Source organism: Macrotis lagotis, chromosome X (genome assembly GCF_037893015.1).
Source record: "Macrotis lagotis isolate mMagLag1 chromosome X, bilby.v1.9.chrom.fasta, whole genome shotgun sequence".
NCBI lineage: Eukaryota > Metazoa > Chordata > Mammalia > Peramelemorphia > Peramelidae > Macrotis > Macrotis lagotis.
Window position 1 is genome coordinate 637,603,807 of NC_133666.1, and position 20,900 is coordinate 637,624,706.

Sequence of the window (20,900 nt, forward strand, 5' to 3'; positions counted from 1 at the left end):
AAACAGGTTCAAGAACCTGTTAAGAACCCCTGTCCTATAGAAAGATTGCCACTGAGATGGCACTCATTTAGCTGGATTTTCTTCTTAGCTGGTATTGTGCTTCATCTCCTTTACAAAGTTTGAACATTTGATGACCCGCGTTAGATCTGGGAACTAGGAACTCCAAAATTAAGGCCCCCCAAAAAACCCCTTCTCCCCTTCTCATCATTTTGCTGGGGGGCCATATCTTAGGATTCACTTTACCAGGACCATAAACTCAGTTTTCCTAGGCTAGACTTCTTATTGCATTCCTGAATCTTCTATCTATCTACCTCCACATCCTTTTATCTACCTATCTTTCTATGTCCCAGCAAGCTAACATTAGTATGTTAAGCTCTAAGGTAAGCCATACCATGAGAAGACACTTCAGAAGAACTTAACCTCCTGGAGTTGCCCTGTAGTTGACCAACAATTTACAAGGAAGGTTTTTTCCTTCTTCTGAAATTTACATGTTTATTACTCACACTAATTCATCTTTCTTTTTTTTAGGTTTGAGCAGTAAGGGCTCATCATCTTTCCCATTGGAGTTCTTTTTAAAAAAAATAGTGAATGATTATATCAGAAGTCTATCCCTTCTTCAGTTAATTGTCTATTGATGATCTTCCTGTTCACTCACCTCCTTAGTCAAACTCAGCATTCAAATTCATTTATCATGTTATTAAGTGCATACTTATATGAACTTCTAGAAGGTGCTATGAGAGATTAAAAGATGAGATGTGGGTTTTAGAGAGAAAAGACACGTAAACATATACAGGGGGTCCCAGAAGAAAAGACTTCTGAGGGATAGCTAGGTGGTACAGGGGATAAAGCACCAGCCCTGGAATCAGGAGGACTTGAGTTCAAATCTGGCCTTAGACATTTAATACTTACTTAGCTGTATGACTTCGGGCAAGTGACTTAACCTTGCCTTGCAAAAAAGAAATACTTCTGGGATCCCCTGTATAAGTGCTTTTGAATAATTTATGTTGCAGTGGAATCAGATGAAGGAAGGTTCACATTGACTTTAAGGAACTCAAGCAAGGGTTTGGATTTTTTGATTGTTTTTATTTTTAGAGAATTTAGCATTTCAGGTGGGCTTTGAAAGATTAATAGGTTATCGGATATAAAAATGGGAGAGAGAGTTTAGGGAGTGTGATTTTAAGGCACGTGGAGAACAGCTTGAACAAAAAATGCTTAGAGCTAGGAAATAAAAGATAGGTTAGCAGAAATGCAAATATTTGAGCAGAAGAATATCTGAAAGGAAATTGTTTGAAACAAGACCAAGGGCCTGAAACTGGGCTAGATAGTTTGAGATCTGGCCTCAGACTCTTACTACTTGTGTGAACCCTTAGCAAATCACTATGACACATGTCAAGTCACCCTATTTGCCTCAATGTCCTTATCTGTAAACTGAGGTTTAGAAGGAAGTGGAAAATCACTCCAGTATCTTTGCCAAGAAAACCCCAAATGGAATCCTAAAGACTCAGACACGAATGAAATAATTGAACAACAGCATTTGCTGAATCTGTTTTTTATTAATTCCTGGGAGTTAAGTTCTTTGGCTGATGATATAATGAACAGAGATTGAAATCCCATTTATTTCAAAATTAGAAGGAATCTTAAGAGGCCAAGTAAGCCTGAATCTGGTGGGGGGGGAAGGTTTTTTTTTCCCTTTTATACCGGAGAAGTAGTCTTTGCCTTAAGATCTCCATTTAGAGGGAATCACTGCCCCCTAAGGAAACCTTTTTGATGGTTCTAATTGTTAATTTCCCCCTTATGCCAAATTTAAATTAGCCTCTTTTACACTTTACCCCGTTGCTCCAAGTTCCAATTTCTGGAACCGGCAGAAAAAAAAGTCTAATTGATCCATCTTGTATAAGACATCCCTTCCAATACTTTACATGAACATTTTAATCCCCCTATGTGTTCTGTTCTGAAAACTAACTATTTCTAGTGCTTTCAGCTGATCCTCAGTTGAGTTTTGCTATCATCCTTGTCCTCCATCAATTATTCTCCAGCTGATAAATGTCTTGGGTCAATCAGGTGATGCAATGAATAGAGCACTGGCTTTGGAATCGGGGATGGGCATTTGAATCCCACCTTGGCTCTTGACACTTATTGGCTGAGTGACCTTGGACAAGTCACTTTATCTCGAATCCAGGGCCATCTCCAGGCATTCTGATTCATATCTGGCCACTGGTTGCATATGGCCCTGAAGGAGGCTGGTGACATTGCACAGCAACACTTAAATCCAATTCATGTGCTTGGCATGGCATCACCTCCTTGATGGTTGTGATCTTCTTCTAGAATGAAGGACAAAAATGAGGCAGCTAGGTGGCACAGTGGATAGAGCACTGGTCCTGGAGTCAGGAGGATCTGAGTTCAAATATGACCTCAGACACTTTACCTAGCAGAGTGACCTTGGGCAAGTCACTTAACCCCATTGCCTTGCAGGGGGGAAAAAGTTAGAGAGAATGAAGGTCAAGCTTTAAATGTCTTTGTAGTAAAATGTGATATATGAACATGAATACTCCAAATGAGGCCTGACAAGTCTTGGATGCTAGACTCTCCCCCCCCTTTTCTAAATTGGGTTTTTTTCAATAAAATCTATATTTTATTTCATAATCTTCTCTCTAGCCTCTCTCTTTCTTCCACGAGACAAGTTGATTTTTTGGAATTAATTAACTAAGCATTTAGTAATATCTGTTATTTGCCAGACTTTGCATTAGATTAGGGATAAAATGTCAAAAAACAGATTACATTCTATTGCAGAAACAACATAAATGTATATAAGTAAATACAAAATATACAGGAACACAAGATAATTGGGAGGAGCATGTACTATAACTGACCTCAATTATTATATCAGCAACTGACTTTCAGACATCTCAAAACTCGATATCTAATAGATATCTTAAAGTCAATATTTCCAAGATGAAACTTATGACCTTTCCCCTTAAATTTCTCTTTTCTCTTCCCCTCACCCCACCCCTTACCTTTGGTATTTATCAAGAGGGCAGTCTCTCAATCTCATAAGCTGAACTTCTAGCTTTCCCTCCAACCCCGCCCCCCCCCAATCCAGACTCTTGCCCATGGTTTTTATTTCACTTTTGCTACATCTCTTTCCACCCTTCTCTCTTCTGACCTAGCACCACTCAAGTACAGCTTTCATAATTATTGTAATAGCCTACTGGCTGATCTGCCTCAAGTCCCTTACCATTCATCCATCAATCCATCCTCTGTTCAGCCACTAAAATGATTTTCCTAAAATTCAAAGCCGGTTAGGTCTTTGTTCATCTCCAATCACTCTCTGTTATCTCCACTATCAAATATAAAATGATGTTTGTCATTCAAAACCTTTCATAACCTAGCCCCTAACATCTTTTCAGTTTTCTCACTACTCAACACAGACACTTAGATTCAGTGATGCTGACCTCCTGGCTATTCGACAGACAAAACTGTCATCTCTCAACTCTGATCATTTACTCTGTTGTCCCAGTTTGGAACACTTTTTCTCATCTCTGTCTCCTGACTTACCTGATCTCCTTTAAATCCCAGCTAAAATTCTATCTTCTATAGTAAGCTTTTCCCACTCTTTTTTTTATTTTTATTTTTTAGGTTCCCACTCTTAATTCTAATGCCTTCTTTCCCTTGATTATTTCATGTTTGTCCTTTATGTAGTTTGTTATGTATAGATTTATTTATACATGTTTATCCCTATTTGATTGTAAGCTCCTTTTGGGCAGAGATTGTCTCTACCTCTTTTTGGTATCCAAGCAGGTAGCACAGTGCCAAGTACACAGCTACTTAATAAAGGTACTTAATAAAGGTAGGTTGATGGATGATTATAAGGTAATTTTATTAGACTTGTTCCAGGGATCTAGCCTGAGAAGGCTAGATCTTTCTGAAATCTGACTGTCATCCAGTTTTTAGATATTCCTTTCAATTTTGTGTCACTGCTAAATTTGATAAGCATGTATGAAGTCTTTTTTCCAAATCTTTTTTTTTTTAAGTTTTTGAAAGGCAATGGGGTTAAGTGGCTTGCCCAAGGCCACACAGCTAGGTAATTATTAAGTGTCTGAGGCCGGATTTGAACTCAGATACTCCTGACTCCAGGGCTGGTACTCTATCCACTGCACCACCTAGCCGCCCCCCCCCCCCCCCCAATCATTTAAACACACACACACACACACACACACACACACACACAACACACACACACACACACACACAGACACAGTCTGTTAGAGAATGAGGATATACACAGATCTTTGGGGTAGTACACTGAAAAAATTCTTTTAAGATGTTATTGAACAGTGATTTATTCAGCTTTGGTTCTTGTCATTTAAACAGTACTTATCTAACTCTAGTGCAGAATAACCCTGTGTTGCTCTATCTCATCTACAAGAGTTACTTGAGAGATATTGACAGTGTCAGAGATACAAAGACAAAAATAAAACAACTGTTCCCTTGAGGAAGCTCCTCTCATTTTAGGGAAAATGTACACATAATTATACTCATAGAACTGTGATCTTATTATTTTGGACCTGATTTTCTCTCAGAGAAGAATTGGTTGCTGAGGTGATAAAGGCAAAAAAAAAAAATGGACATGCACTTTAGATTTTGGGAACATAGATTTTAGTAGGTTTGGAGGAAACGTGTAGTATCCCATGTACTGAAATGCTTCAGTGGAGTCAGCCTAGGAGGAATGGGAGATAATGCAGAAAGATACTTCTGAAGATAGAAAAGAAAACATTTTCAACAAGGAGAAACAACAGAATTTGTCTGAAGAGACTGATGTGAGTGCACTGGGAATTCACCAACTACAAATTTTTAAAAAGAAATATAGAAGGTGAACATAAAAGTGTGAAATTGTCTTTTTAAAAATAATGTAAAATAATATCAGGGGTGCTAATGTTGGAATTGAGCTGAGTCAGAGAAGAGAAACTAAGGGCAAAAAAAGTTATGCAGTGTTGTTGTTTAAAAGTTATATTAAGAGAAAAGGGAGGTGTAAAGAAAGGATAGGATCTTTAATTTGAGTGGATATGATGATACTGTTTAACAGCAGAAGAGAAGGAAGAAGTGATCAGTTTTATTTTGTTTGTGTTTTCTGTACAAAGGACAATGACCTTTTACACTGGAAATGAAGAATAAAACTGTCTTATAGGTAGGTAGTTGATAACCCAAAAAATAAGAGAACATTTAGCTGACCTTGATGAGTTCAAGTCACTTGACCCAGATAAACTACATCCTCCATTCCCTAAAGAATTGACAAATGTGTTTGCACAGTTCCAGTTAGTTGATATATAAAAGATAATAGAAAGTGGAAAGGAAGGTATTGCAAAATTGGAGAGGAGCAAATGTCCCAATTTTCAGAGTGGAAAAAGAAACAGAATTAGCAAGCCATAGGCCAGTGAACTTGACTTTAATTCCTATAGAAATTCCTGAAAAGATTATTAAGGAGGGAGTGGCAAATACTTAGTAAAGGAAGCATAAATATTGCCTTGACTAAGAAAGACTCATACCAGACCAACCTTATTTCTCTTTGCTTGACAGGATTACTAAACTAGGGTCATGGTATGAATATAGTTAACTCAGATTTTAGCAAAACTTTTGGTAAAGTATCTCATACTACTCATGTGGACAGGATAGAAATGGATTAGATTATATAATATAATTGACTGGGTGACCTGACTCAGAATTGTCTATTAATTTTTCAGTATGAACAAGGCAGGTGGTTTCCAGTATATTACCCCATGATCTATACTTGACTCTGGTGATTTCCCTTTGGGTTTTTCTTCAGATTTTATGTTTCAGATTTTCCTATTCTTTTTTGGCTGACTTTGCCCCACCCCCACCCCAAATTTAGTCTATGAGATAATCTCTTCTTACTTTTCCCTTGAAAATCTGCTTTCCTGATATCTAGTATTTGTGTCACACTATTCCTGTTTTCTTGTTTATCACAAAATCTGGGGTGGAGTCATCACTGCTCCTGAAAGCCCGCCTTTACTTTTCATTAAAACTTTCATAGTTCTTATCTGTAAATTTTATTCTTTTCTTTAAAAGGTTTGGGAAATGTTATCAATACTAAGATTTAACAGTGTGCTGATGTTTTTTTTAAATGTTCTAATAAGTATAAATATTAATGTAAAATGAAAAGATTAGATGATCTCTTCTTAGGTCTGATATTCATTGATTTCCAGGTGACAGAGAACTTAAGTCAAAAAAGAAGTAAAAGAACTTTGTCTATATTACCTGATAAATTAATAAAGCAGTAATAGACATACTGAATCCTTTATAGATCATGCTGCCATGCTCTCTATATAAGATCTCTCTAGAGAGGTATTTATAGAGTTACATATATATATTGCAGATAACTTTACATAGCAGGAACATTATAACTACAAAAAAATTTTCAAAACCAATTCACCAGATACCTGCAAAAAGCTTTGCATTACCAAAAATGTAGTGCCTCTAGACTCACCATCTCTTCCAAACTTTTTTTTTTTTAGGTTTTTCAAGGCAATGGGGTTAAGTGGCTTGCCCAAGGCCACACAGCTGGGTAATTATTAAGTGTCTGAGGTCACATTTGAACTCAGGTACTCCTGATTCCAAGGCCAGTGCTCTATCCACTGCACCACCTAGCCTCCCCTTTTTCATACTTCTACCAATACTCAGTCTGTGTATATTTTACAATATAATTCCATTCTCTTGGGTCACTATCCCTCCTAAGCACGTAAGTCAGAAAAAGCACAAAGATAAGAATTTTTTCCATTTTCTTTTATTTACTCATATTTGTTTTATCCCTTTTCTGTCAGTCATACTTTATAGTCATTCACCACTTTTTCATGATGACATGTCTTTTCAGTATATTAATTCAACAAATACTTGAATGCCTGCTATATGCCAGGGTTAAATTCTGCTTGGGATACAAATGTGTATGAAATGCTTTTCATGCCCTTAAGGAGTTTACAATATAGTGAGAGAGATAACACATATGTATGTACTTAGAATATGAATCAATATATCTTTTTTGACTGGCCCAACTAGGCTCACCCAACTAGGAAATTATTCTGTGTCTGAAGTTGGATTTGAACTCAGGTCCTGACTCCAGGGCCAGTGCTCTATCCACTGTGACACCTAGCTGCCCCCAATGTATATCTTTTTAAATTAGGCACAGAACTGAGAAAAATGCAGTCAACAGGCATTTTATTAAATAATTTATTATTTGTTAGTTATTATATTAGGCTCTGAGAATACAAAGGAAACAGTCCATGACCTCAAGTAGTTTAGTTCTGATGGGAGAGATATTTACATATTTTTTTAGGTGGTTTTTTTTTAGTTTTTTTTTTTTGCAAGGCAATGGGGTTAAAGTGGCTCGCCCAAGGCCACACAGCTAGGTAATTATTAAGTGTCTGAGGCCAGATTTGAACTCAGGTACTCCTGACTCCAGGGCTGGTGCTCTGTCAACTGCGCCACTTAACCATCCCAATATATAAATATATTTTAAAAAACATACCAAGCAGATAGATGCAAGGGATTGCCTAGGTTCTGACTAGGGGTTGGGGAAAAGATATCAACTGAGAGGTATAGAATCTGATTTGTAAACTGAGTTTTAAAAGGGATCAGAGATTACTAGAGACAGAGGTGGGGACAGGGAAAGCATTATAGGCTTATCAAACAGGAATGGAAAGGGGAAGTGGAGTGTCATTTGTAAAGAGGATCAAACTGGTTGAAATATAGGAAGTGGGTTGGAAAGGGGAGAGAGGATCCAATAAAAAGATGGGAAAGGTAGATTAGGGTTTATATTGATTTATGTCAAATACTGGTGCATTTCTGACTCTTCTAAAAGAAATTAGCATTGAGTGATTGTTATTTAAAAACAACAAATAAACAAACCAGTTTACCAAAATTTGTAAGAGAATCCAACTTGAAGGATTCCCCACAAAGACCAGTGGAGAGATTTATCTTAGTCTACAGCCCAAGTGGTATAAAAATCTTGCCTGAGTGATGTATGATAAGAAAAGAGGACAAATCACTCATGTAGGAATATTGATAGCAAGTAAATAGGCATTGCCTCTTTGGTATCCATGCAGTGTTTAAGAGACTGGAGATCAGGGTTTGTTTTCTGCCAAGGACCATTTGTATGTTTATAACATCATTTGTTTGCTGTGTTTTTTCACACATTTAATTAATTTGCCCCCTATAATAGCTCTTAAATTTATTGAATTTTAAGTCCTCCCTACAGTTATTTTGGCAATGTCAGACAAATAATGGTAGAGACACCTCTTCCTCCCCCCACCCCCCACCCCTCCACAAGTTTGGTTAGAGCTTCTATGGAAAATTTATTAGGGGCTACTCAAATTATTCTTATAAAATGAAAAGGAGTAAATGGACTCACTTCTTGTAACTTCTTTTTGCTTTTTAAAAACCCTTCACAATCTGGCTCTAGCCTATCTTTACATTTTGTTATTCATTATGTCCCTTCACATATTCTATAGTCTAGCTTAGCTGGTCTAAATTGGGGACTCAAAATACCTCTTCAATCTCCTTGAATTAGGCCTTTGTAGAGGCTGACAACCCTACCTAGAAGACTCTTCTTCTTCACTTCTATCTGAAGTGTCAAACTTCCTTCAGGGCTCTACTTCAGTGCTTCTATTTAATGTCCCCTTCCAAGTTACTTTGAATATTTTGTATCTATATAACTTATATTTTATCTTTGAACCTGCTTTGTTTCCCTAGGATTCAAGCTCCTTAAGGGTAAGGATAATCTTGGATCTATTTTTATATTTCTACCACTTAGTGCAATGCAGGCCTGATACATGGTTGGTGTTTGATAAATTCTTGTGAACTATATTGTTGGTAGAAGTACCCTTGGGGACAACTAGGTGGTGTAGTAGGTCCTGAGTCAGGAGGACTTGAGTTCAAATGTACCTTGAGACTTAATATTTACTTTAGCTGGGTGACCTTGGGCAAGTCACTTAACCCCATTACCTTGCGAAGATAAAAATGAGATCAGAAAACCAGTGAATTATTGAAGAAGCTGTGCAAAATAGTGTTATATGAAGGAATAGGTGTTAAATATTAAGTTAAAGGGAGATGGGAAAGATTTCGTATTTCCATCAGCTATACTGCTTTTGGACTTCTCTATCATACCTTTCTTCCCTAGGAAATTCACTGGACCATCTCATTATCCTGTAATATTGAATCTTCTTTGTCAGTACCCTCTGCCCCTCTAATTTGGGCCTTCTGGCTGGTAGTCCAGGCTCTCTTTAAGAAAGGAACGTCTCCCCATTTCTCATCATCTACAATACTTTTGAATTTATCATGCCTCCAGATGGGATACATCTCCCACACCCACTTTTCAATGATCTTTTTTCTAAAAATATCCCATTAGATTGTAAACTCCCTTGAGGTCTTTTATTTATATTTTAGTTAAGCTTATATTTTCCTAACTAGAGCTTATTATTGGCATAGCAGTACCAGATAAACATATAAAACATGTTTATTGACAGACTGGTTGATTATTCATTGAAGTAAAGTTCATCAATTTGTAATTTGACTCTAATTCCTCCTTTTTTTTTAAATTTGAAAAATGGGGATTTTTTTCCCTGAAACTCTATGGTACCCTTCAACCTCTTCACTGTCTTTCAAGGATTACTCATATTGATGATGCAGCTAGATGGTGCAATGACAGGGAACTGAGTACTGGCCTTGTAGTCAGAAGGATGAGAGTTCAAATATAACTTCAGACACTTTACACTACCTGTGTGACCCTGGGCAAGTCACTTAACCCTGATTGCATCCAAGGCCATCTCTAGTTGTCTTGATTCATATCTGGCCATTGGATCCAGATGGCTCTGGGGGAGAAAGTGAGACTGGTGACTTAGCACAGCACCCCTTCATTCAAATCTTTACATGCTTGTCATGGTGTCACCTCCTTGATGACTTCTTCAAGAATGAAGGACAAACATCACTCATATTGACTCAGTATTTATATTCTCCAAGTATTCCCAGTCACTGGATGTAATTCTTTCAGGTTTGATAAAAAACTTATGAGAACAGTTAGATTCTTTCTTACCATTTTCTCATTTATCTTGGGGTACAATTGGTTTAACATTTTTATTCTGACTTTCTGAGTCTTTTGAAGGTCTTTGACCTTATGAAAGAAAATAGAAGTGAATTGAAGGTTGAATATTTATCTAATCTGAGCAACTGCTTTTTATACTTTCTTTTAATTTTTCTCTTCTACCTAGACTTTTTTTTATGCTTTTTTTTATCTCCCTTTGTTTCCATAAGATTGTAGATTTAGAATTGGTCAGATTACAAATATTATTGTTCAGCCTTTTTGCAATTGTGTTGTGGACCCTTTTTCAGGTTTTCTTGGCAAAGATACTGAAGAGATTTGCCATTTCGTTTTTCCAACTCATTTGAAACTGAGACAGTCAGGGTTAAGTGACTTGCCCAGGTCCACACAGCTAAGCCAATTTGAACTTCCTAACTCCAAATCAAGTAATCTTGTCCAAGCCCCTTAACTATAAAGTAGGATTAGAGGGATGAAATGGCTTGTTCAAGGTTAATTCCTCTGTTTTACCTCTGTTGTTTATCTCATTTAATCTTGTATATGCCTTGCTTTATATATAATTGCTTTGCATATGGTATCTTAGATTGTAAGCTCCTTGAGGACAGGAACTGCCTTTTCCAAACAATCTATTTTATGCATGGGCCTGAGAATGTTCCAGGGACCTTAGTTTTTTTTGGGGGGTGGTGGTGGAAGGGCAGTACTCCTAGTATAATTTTAATAATACCATACTTTTTCATAATTTTTTTTAAACTTCATCTCCTAAACAGTTTTTCTCTTTAAAATCTCTAGATTAATGACAGTAGTCATATAGATGCCAAATACTAACTTGGTGGTAGGCATCCAGGTGTGCCTGATTACTCCCCAGCCTGCTTTTGGAAGCATTTCATTTGGGCTATAACACTTGTTCTGCCTTGGAGGAGAGGAAAAGGCAACCACCATTGGAAAATTTATATCAGGTTCTGCCCAACGTAAACACTAAGGCAGTGAACACATTACCATGGAAGGGAGTGGAACATAGTAGTGACCTTGGGGGATCTTGAACCAGTGGGAGGTAGAAAGAGTGACAGAGGTAGTAGTGCTGTTTCCAAAGGAACGCTACAGCTCCCTGTATTCTACCAAGCTGTGTAGCATGGCTGGACTCTACCTGCAGAGGTCATCATCTCTCTTTTTTTTTTTTTGTTCTCATACTCAAAATGACACTGATTTGTGCAAGTATTTATTTTTCTAGTGTATAGAGGAGAATATCTATGTATGGGTTGTACAAGAGAGTGATTTTATCTGGGGAAATATTTGGGGGGCAAATGAGAGGGATTAGTTCCATTCCTCTTTACTTGCATTGGCAGAGTTCCAATTTCTGCTTCATAATAAACTCTCAGCATTGTTTTTATTAAAGGATTTAGTTATTTCACCTCTGGAAAACAAAATCATAGCTCAATATTCTAATATATTCAATATTCTAAACTAGGAATTGTCAAATTTTTATTTAAAGATGGTATAGTGACAGGAAAGTCCTAGCTCCATGATTTTAATAGCTTTGTGATCCTTGGGAAATCTTTTTTTTCCCATTCTGAACCATAATTTGTTAATTTGTAAAACAGGAATCTAAATAATTGGTTATAGTTGTTGCGTAGACATTGCTATATTGATATTATGCAATGCAAATTATTATGTCATTTCTGTGTACACAGCACTAAATTAGATTCTGGACAGAAGTGAATAGATATACAATTAAGTGAAATCTAAGACCATGACCTTAATTTGTCGTATAGGTTAATTAAGGAGACAAAAGTAAGACTTATTAAACAAATTGTATACATGAAGTCACGATCCTGAAAGAAGGTTACACATAAAATGGCACATTTGCAAGGGGAGGGACCTTAGAGTTTCCCTTCTTGTGCCTTCATTTTCATGATTACTACTATGCCAAGTGCTGGGGATATAGAGAAAGGTAAAAATACAGTCTCTGCCCTCTAGGCCTTACATTCTAATTTGGGAGACATGTAAAGAGCTGTGATATAGACAGTGTAAATGGGAGTTAATCTCAGAGAGAAGTCATTTATTTGAGAGTGGAGGAAAGAGTCAGAAGTAGAAAATTAGAAAGGGGACCATTTTAGGTATTTTAGGTATGGGATGTAGGTTATGAAAAGACAAGGAATTTGGAGATGTATTCTGCAGTGATTATTCAGAAGATCAATATTTTTGGATCTTAGAGTACATGCAAGGGAATAAGAATACTGGAAAGGTAGAAGGGAACAAGGGTGTTAAGGGTTTTAAATGCCAAAATAAAAAATTTTATTTTGTAGGAAACTAGGATTTATTATTGAGAGGTCAGACAGATTTGTAATTTAGGAAGTAACTTCAGCAGTTGAGTGGAGGATGAATAGAAGTGAGGAAATACTTTAGATGGGAATATCACAACTAATGGGTTAGTGCAATAGTTTAGATATGAAGGAATGAGGTTTTTTGGACTTTTTTCTCAATGTCTTTGGAATAAAGACCTCTAGAGTTTGTTAGCTCAAAGGGTGTGCAGCATTTTACTTTCAAATTGCTCTTTCCAGAATGATTGGGTCGGTTCATAACTGTCTTTGGGAAGGGCCAGTGTCTTAATACATTCATAGATTCATGGATCATAAATTAAAGATGGCCAGAACCTTCAAGATGCATATATTCAGACTCCTTTTTAAGGATAAAGAAACTTAAGGCTCAAAAGAATTTTTTTAAGGGTTTGTTTTTTTTTGGTAAGGCAAATGGGGTTAAGTGGATTGCCCAAGGCCACACAGCTAAGCAATTATTAAGTGTCTGAGGCTGGATTTGAACTCAGGTACTCTTGACTGCAGTACCTGTGCTCTATTCAATGTGCCACCTAGATGCCCCCTTCAAAAGAATTTTGAATGAAAAAAATATATTGTGAAATTTAGGTTAGGATGTTGTCCCTTTGAATGATTTTTTTTATCCTCAAGGCACAGTGCTTCTTACATAGCTAGTAGTACTTAATGTTTATTGAACTAGGACAAGTTTCATGGGAGAAGCTCGGAACTGGAATTGGACTTTGAAGTTTTCACACAACTTGGATAAGTGTTCTAGCTGCCATCTCATCATGGCCAGAGATTGAGAGCCATGAGCAATGGTGCTTTGTTTAGGACACTTATAAAAGAGACTAGCTAACTTGAGAGAGGAAGGCTTATTTTGAAGTAGAGTCAGTCAGTCAGTAAACATTTATTAAATGCCTTCTATATGTCAGATAATGTGTTAATTGTTGGGGGATACAAAGAAAGGCAACAGGCAGACCGTACCCTCAGTATCACAGTCTAATGGAGGGGGAAAACTTACAAATAACGTTGGATGAACAAATTTATACAGGATAAATAGAAAATAACCCATAGAAGGAAGGCACAGGAATTAAGCATGGTGGAGGAAGGCTTCTTACCTTATCTTACCTTCTGTAGAGGAAGGTAATATTGTAGTGCTATACTGGATTGTGGTAGGCTTTCATTAACAATTTGGCTTTCGGTAATAGGGGAACTATTAAAAAGTTTTAAAAGCAAGTGACACAGAAGTATCGTGCTCTACTCCTCACTCCCTCTCTGCATATAAAATCATTTTCCAAATTTTGTGATTTCCACAACATTTCTCTTATAAATCCCTTTCTCTTTACCCAGAAAACCATCCTAGTTAGGTCCTTATCATCTCTTGCTTGGGCTCTTAGAACAGCTTTCTAAGTGTCTTCACTGCCTCAAGTCTCTTAAGCCCTCCTTTGATTTTCCTATAGTGCTATTGAGCCATGTCATATCTCCTCAATATAGTCTAATGACTCACTATTTCTTCTAGAATCAAAAGAAACTCCTTTGTTTAACATTTAAAGCCTTTCACAATCTGGACTACCTTTTAAGTCTTGTTCTTCTATTTTCTATTTCCATTTCTGGTTTGTTTTTGTTTTTTAAGGTTTTTGCAAGGCAGATGGGGTTAAATGGCTTGCCCAAGGCCACACAGCTTGGTAATTATTAAAGTGTCTGAGTTCGGATTTGAACCCAGGTACTCCTGACTCCAGGGCTGGTGCTCTATCCACTGTGTCACCTAGATGCTCCTATTTCTATTTCATGCTCTACATGTTCTAATCAGACTAGCATTCTTATTTCTCATTCAAGATATGACATTTCCCCTATAATAATGACTTTCCCAAGTTCATACAACTAGGTAATTATTAACTGTCTTGAGGCTGGATTTGAACTCAGGTCTTCCTGACTCCAGGACTAGTGCTCTATTCACTGTGCCATCTAGCTACCCCCCCCCCCCCTTAATCTGTTTTATAGATGTAAGCTTCCTGAGGGTAGAGACTGTTTTTTACTTTTTCTTTGTAACTTCAGAGTTTAGCATAATAGCTGTCACATATTAGATGTTTTATAAATAGTATGTCTTTGATATGCCTTTGTAATAGTTGTCCCACTTATTTTGGAATACCCTTTTTTGATTTTGCCTCTTAGACTTCTATAGGACTATTTAAAACTGATAGTGCTAGGACCCACCTTGACAAATAAATAAAAGTAAAAATTGATAAATTTGTATTGTCTCCTGATAGAATGGAAAACTCTTGCTTTTTAATCTATGAATAAAAAAGCACCTAATTCAGTGTCTGTCATTTATTGCTTAATTGATTGAAAAAAACTTTTAATTTAATCCTAAAGGGACAAGATTCAAGGGTCCTTAGTATCAATCTTTCATTTCATTTTTTTAGCACTTTTATAAACCTGAAAGAATATTTGGGAGAGACAAGCACATATCTGAAGAACTGTTTATTGGTTTGGTTGCTGTGGATATAATAAGATTAAGAATTGTAGACTATCTTCATAAGCTAAAACTGGAGTTTTTGAAGAGAGGCTAGAGGAAGAGCAACACAGAACTGGTAAAATGAAGGGACCCTTGCAAGGAGATAGAATTGTCCAAAATACCTGGTTTGCTAGTATCTAACACTATTATTTTGATTAAGCACCATTACTAGTATAACCGACCAAAATTGCAAGTATCAGGAAACCTGCAAATTGTTTTAGAATCTAATGCCAGTTAGTTTTGTTGTGTTAGAGAAGTCACATCCATAGAATTTCAGAAATAAAAGGGGCTTGTAGAGATCACCTAATTCAAAAACTTTTATTTTTCACAGTTAAGGAAACTAGGCCCAAAGAGGTAGAATACTTCAGTAGAGATTACATATCTAGTTAATCACTGAGGCAAGACAAGATCCCAGTTCCCTTCCCCTCTTGAGATATACCATCATAACTTAATATCTGGGCATCACTTTCCTCATAGTTAAAATGTAGGGGATCTAAGTGGTTGCTCAAATTATATTCATTAGAACCCTTTTATATGTGTGAATTTGGGGGAGAATTTCAATTCTAGTGATATTTTTTCTTAAGAATATTAAATATAAAATATGTATCACAAATTTTATTTCATGCTATACTTTTTTAGCTTGAAAACTGACTTAATTTTTCAAATTTGCATCATTTTCACAAATATATTATCTCAGAGATTTTCTTTATACTGATTTTTAAGTCTTTATGGATTCAATTGATGTAGTTAAAGCCTCAATGTATTTTTTGGCCAAATTATCTGGACTAGATGATCTCCAAAATTTCTCCTAGTTCTACAGTTCTGTAGAACTATGAATTAAATTGCCTTGTAAATTTTTAAGTTTGAATGATAAAAGAAGTTGTGTTTTTAGTTTGAGATTATTATTGTTATTATTATTATTTTAGATTTTTCAAGGCAATGGGGTTAAGTGGCTTGCCCAAGGCCACACGGCTAGGTAATTATTAAGTGTCTGAGGTCAGATTTGAACCCAGGTACTCCTGACTCCAAGGCTGGTGCTCTATCCACTGCACCACCTAGCCGCCCCCGAGTTTATTATTTTTTAAAAGGTTATGTCAGTACTATTTTTTAAAAGATTACTGTCACTTCTCATTGACTGGCCCCCAGTGGTAGAGCCTTTCCTTTAAACAGAGTCAGTTAAGCAAATTTGTCTGACTTGTATATGTCTCATTTTCATGCCAAAAAAATCTCTAACCTAACAGAGCAGAGGGAGACATGGTTCACCATTAATTCTCTAACGTCATGACAAGTCACTGTAATGATCAGCCCATAATATAAAGGAAGACAATACTGAAAGACTTCAGAACTATAATCCCCTCCCCCAAAATGATATATTTTTGTTCATCTACTCACAATAATTAATGGAAATAGACATCTCCAAATAGCAAACCAATCTTCTCTCACTTAATTCTAATAGTTTTACAATTACAGTTCACAAAAAATATTGTCTTTCTGTTCTCTTTGGAGTTAATCCTGCTTAAGTGGAGTATTGCTTAACTGAACAAGGGATGGTATAACCAGTTCCTCAAATTAATCTGATTCTCTTTGAATTCCTTGTAAGAGGAGGTTATGATTTATATTGCTTCGTTAATGCTAGGTTCCTGAAAGTTCATATAATACACAATTATAATTACTATGGTACCATCTTTACATGACAATATGGAAAAAGCACTGACCCAGAGTTTTTGGCTTCTTTGTTTTTGTTTTTAAGTCATAGAATCTTTGATTTAGAGCTGGAAGGAATTAATTTTTCATGTTCTATAAAATAAGCTAGTTTGAATAATTACTTTATGGTAATTTGTATTATCATGTCATTATACTGTATATTAAGAAAGGTGATGTTGGAGGTGGCTATAGGTGGCTCAAATGGAGTCAGGAGTACCTGAGTTCAAATCTGGCTTCAGACACTTAATAATTACCTAGCTATGTGGCCTTGGTCAAGTCACTTAACCCCATTGCCTTGCACAAAAAAAAAACCCTCAAAAAAATGTGATGTTTAGGATTGTATTAGTAAAGCTGTGATGGTGGATCAGGAGTGGCATTGAGAAGGTAGGTGGAGCTTATGGCAAGAAACCCAGTGGAACATGGTTTGTTTTTACCTTAATGTCCCATGTTATTTTTTCTCTTTCAGTAAGCATTATATTTAGCCTTTATTTTATTTTACATTTGTCCCTTTCAAATTAATAAGGGAACAATGTATAATTGTCTATTGTTTTCCTAACTAGGAAAAGCTAAGCTCAGTAAAGCTAAGAAATTGATCTTCTGGATTTTGTATTATTGAATTATAGCATAGAGAGAGTGCTTTCTTTTTTAAGATACCCCTTTTCTTCAAGTTTTCCAGGTGTCTGATAGGCTTTGTAGTTCTACTTTGTTAGACTTCGACAGACTTTCAGTTCTTAATTCTCTATATCTTTATTTTAAATCTCTATATCTCTCTCTCTGTCTTAAGACCTGGGCTTTCCTAAATATATCTTCTAAATTAAAAAACAAACCAACGAGCCATCGAGTCCCTTTTGCCACAGAAAAGTCCAAAAGACCAAAATAATCTTGGAATTTTTAGACAGCTGCCTCTTTAAGAGCAGTGATGCTACCCTGCCAGACTTGTGTTTTGGAATGCCAACAGCAGCCTTGCAGACATACATTGCTGCTGCTGCTGCTGCTGCTACTGCTTGCTGCTGCTGTGTCTCTGTGAGGGTTAACAACACTTCAGCTTGTTGTCTGGAACCGGTTCAGACTGGTTTTCTGGAAAGTGCTTTGTCTCTCAGACTGAATCCTGGGAAGGGTCATGTGGAGCCCAGTGATGTCATGGGATCAAAAACTGACTCAGCTTTTTTCATCTAGATATGTGTTTGATACAGGTACAGGAAAGTGGCAGAGTGAAATGCCCAAACCCATCCGGGCTAAAAGTTTCAATGACTCTGGAATTGCAAGGGTTAAATATGACCCCAGAGGAGTTGAGCACCTCCTGTGCTCGCAATGGGTAAACGGGCCTAATTCATTAAAAGGGTGTAGAAAGTATCAACTTGAATATTATCACAATGACAGTAGCTTAGTTTCTTGAGGAATAAGACTGGACAGAGATTCAAAAAGACCTCTTTTTCTGCAAGACAAGGTAGTTCTTTCCCCCTTCACATAAGATTCCTGATAATTGACAGCAAATGCAGATGTTTCAGACCCCAGGGACAGAAATTGCAGAGAAATTCAGATAGAGATTTCTTATTCCTTATTTGTCTTTGAGACTGGAGTGCAGAAAGAAGCTTTTTTCTTTTTGGTAAGCAACCAACTTTCATTTTTCATCTTTGAAGATTTCTAGATGTGCATTAGAGTGGTTTATAGTTGTACTCCCATACTTACTATATAGCTTATCGATTTCTCTTTGCCATGATGATACCACTGGTGACTAGGAACTATGACTAAGTGTAGAAGAAAAACCATTTTGAAGAAAGGGAATTTTATGATGTGCTTCAGAAACAACTTGTTTGACTATAACAACCCTTTTCATTATTATATGAATGGAGAAAAGTTCAAAAAGTCAGCTTCAGAGAAACAAAAAAATAAATAAGATACAGACTTTATTTCAGAAAATTTTAAACTTGTCTTCCCCCGTCCCTCTTTTTTCTTACTAGAACTTCAGAATGACCGAAGAAGCATGCAGAACACGAAGTCAAAAACGAGCACTTGAACGTGAAACAACCCTAAATGATGTGGATAGTAAAAAAATAAAAATGGAGAAAGGATTACTGGGATCAGAACACAAGACTGAAGGTGACTTAAAAATGAAGTCTGAACCTGGAGCAGCCAAGGTCCAAGGATTACTAAAAGGGGAAGTTAAGGCAACTATTAAAGTGGAAGTCCAGACAAGTGATGAGCCAGTAGATATGAGTACCTCAAAAAGGTAGGTAGTAACTTGGTCAAGGGGTCAGCTAAAATTTTGAATCTGAGCTAACAAACTCTTATTTCTTATGGCTTTTTTACTTTGCTATATAATTAATGCCTTAAGCTCATAATTTTCTTAAAAATAAATTTTTATTATTTTTTAACATCCCTCTATATTCTAATTTCTCTCTTATCTGTACTTTAATTATGAATTAAAAGGAGAAAAAAAGGTAGGGCAAACTAAATGGCATTAAAAAGATTTTGAGATTATATTCAGTGTTTCATACCTTGTCATAATCTTTGGGGCCTGTCAATGATCCTTTTAATTCTGTAGAATTCAGATTCATTTGTTTTGTTCTATCCATTTACCTTTTTATAGTTATTGTGCATCTTGTTTTCCGGGTTCTGCTTATTATACTTTGCATCAGTTCATATAAATCGTCTCATGCTTCTCCATATTCATCACATTTTTTGTTTCTTAAGCATATTACTATCCTGTTACATTCACATACCACATTTCCTTATTAGTGGGCATATCTTTTGTTTCCAGTACTTTGCTATTGCCAAAAAAAAAATGTTGTGAGCTTTTTTTTTTTTGCAAGGCAATGGGGTTAAGTGGCTTGCTCAAGGCCACACAGCTAGGTAATTATTAAGTGTTTGAGACTGGATTTGAACTCAGGTCTGCCTGACTCCAGGGCTGGTGCTCTATCCACTGTGCCACATAGCTGCCCCGTGAGCTAAGTATTTTGATGTTATATTGGGGCTTTTCTTTTTCTCATTGAAATTCTTTTTAGGTATGTGTCTAGCAGTGGAATCCCTTGATTTCAAAGAGTTGTAATTTAGCTTTCTTTAAGTGTTTCTTAATTTCTAGAATCCATATAGCGCCACCAACAATACAGTAGTGGGCTTGTCCTTTCCCATAATGCCTGTGACAATTACAATTCTCCTTTTTTTTTTCATCTTTGTCAGTTTTCTGATTTTTAACTTGAAACTTCCAAGCTATTTTGATTTTTCTTTCTCTTAATAGTTTGTTACTCTTCTTTGAGAATTGTTCATAGATTTCAACCTCATATAGATACTGGTCTTTGTTCTTATTTCTTTTAGTTGCCTATATAACTGATATCAGACTCTTGTTAGAGATATTTAATTAGATTCCCCCCAACAAATGTGATACAAAATCAAAAAATGTGGATAAAAGTTGTGTTTAAAGTATGTTAGAGTAATATTTCAGTAATTTGCAGAGATTTTTGCCTTATTTGAAAGTTGTGGTTTAAAGGATTTGAGGAACCACTGCTCTTTCAGTTCTCAGAAAAAAAGAAGTGTTTTTTTAAAGAACTTAAATCAAGGTAAATGACAATTACCACCTAAATAATATACAGATTTAGCACTATGCCAATGGGATACTTTATAGATGCAGAAAGATAATGGCAAATTTTATTTGGAAGAACCAAAAAATCTAGACTATCAAGAGAAACAGTAAATAAAAAGAAGTTAATGAAGAGAGAATTATATTTCTAGACCTCTACCTTAAAACTTATTTTAAAGTAGTAATTATCAGAACTATTTAGTACTGGAAAAAATAGTAAAAATAGATCCATGGAACAGTCAGCCAGTCAATAAAAATATATTAAACTCCCATCACATGTCAGGCACTTTGAATACAAGTATGAAAAAGGGTAGTTGATATTTTTTACCCACAAGCCTCTCTTTCCTCCTCCCCCACGCCTCTTACCAATTATTGTCAAAGGCAATCCTAGGCTTCCAGCTCACACTCTAGGTATCATTCTCTACTTCCCGCTTTCTCTTATTCCCATATAATGAATCTGTTGCTAAGATTTGGCAATTTCACCTTTGCAGCAACTCTTAATTGTACTCCTCTCTACTGATACTGTTACTTACCATGGTGTAGGCCCTTATCAGTTGATCCCTAATGTGCAGGTCCATACTGCACTGTTGTCAACTGTTATCCCTGATTCCTACTCTTCCTCCCCCTGCCCCAATAAACTTACTCTCTGTCACCTCCATAATCAAATATAATATTCTCAACTCTATAACCTAG

The 20,900-nt window shown here is 36.2% G+C and overlaps 1 protein-coding gene across 4 annotated transcripts in view; it reads left to right on the plus strand.

Annotated features, from left to right (window-relative positions):
• GATAD2A (GATA zinc finger domain containing 2A) overlaps positions 1-20,900 on the plus strand; it is a 254,017-nt gene that overhangs the window by 145,644 nt on the left and 87,473 nt on the right. For all 4 annotated transcript variants that reach the window (XM_074204205.1, XM_074204204.1, XM_074204203.1 and 1 more), the window contains one exon: positions 18,592-18,860. In XM_074204205.1, coding sequence (XP_074060306.1) covers positions 18,601-18,860 — 260 coding nt within the window. In that variant the 5' untranslated portion in view covers positions 18,592-18,600. The remainder of the gene's footprint in view (positions 1-18,591; positions 18,861-20,900) is intronic.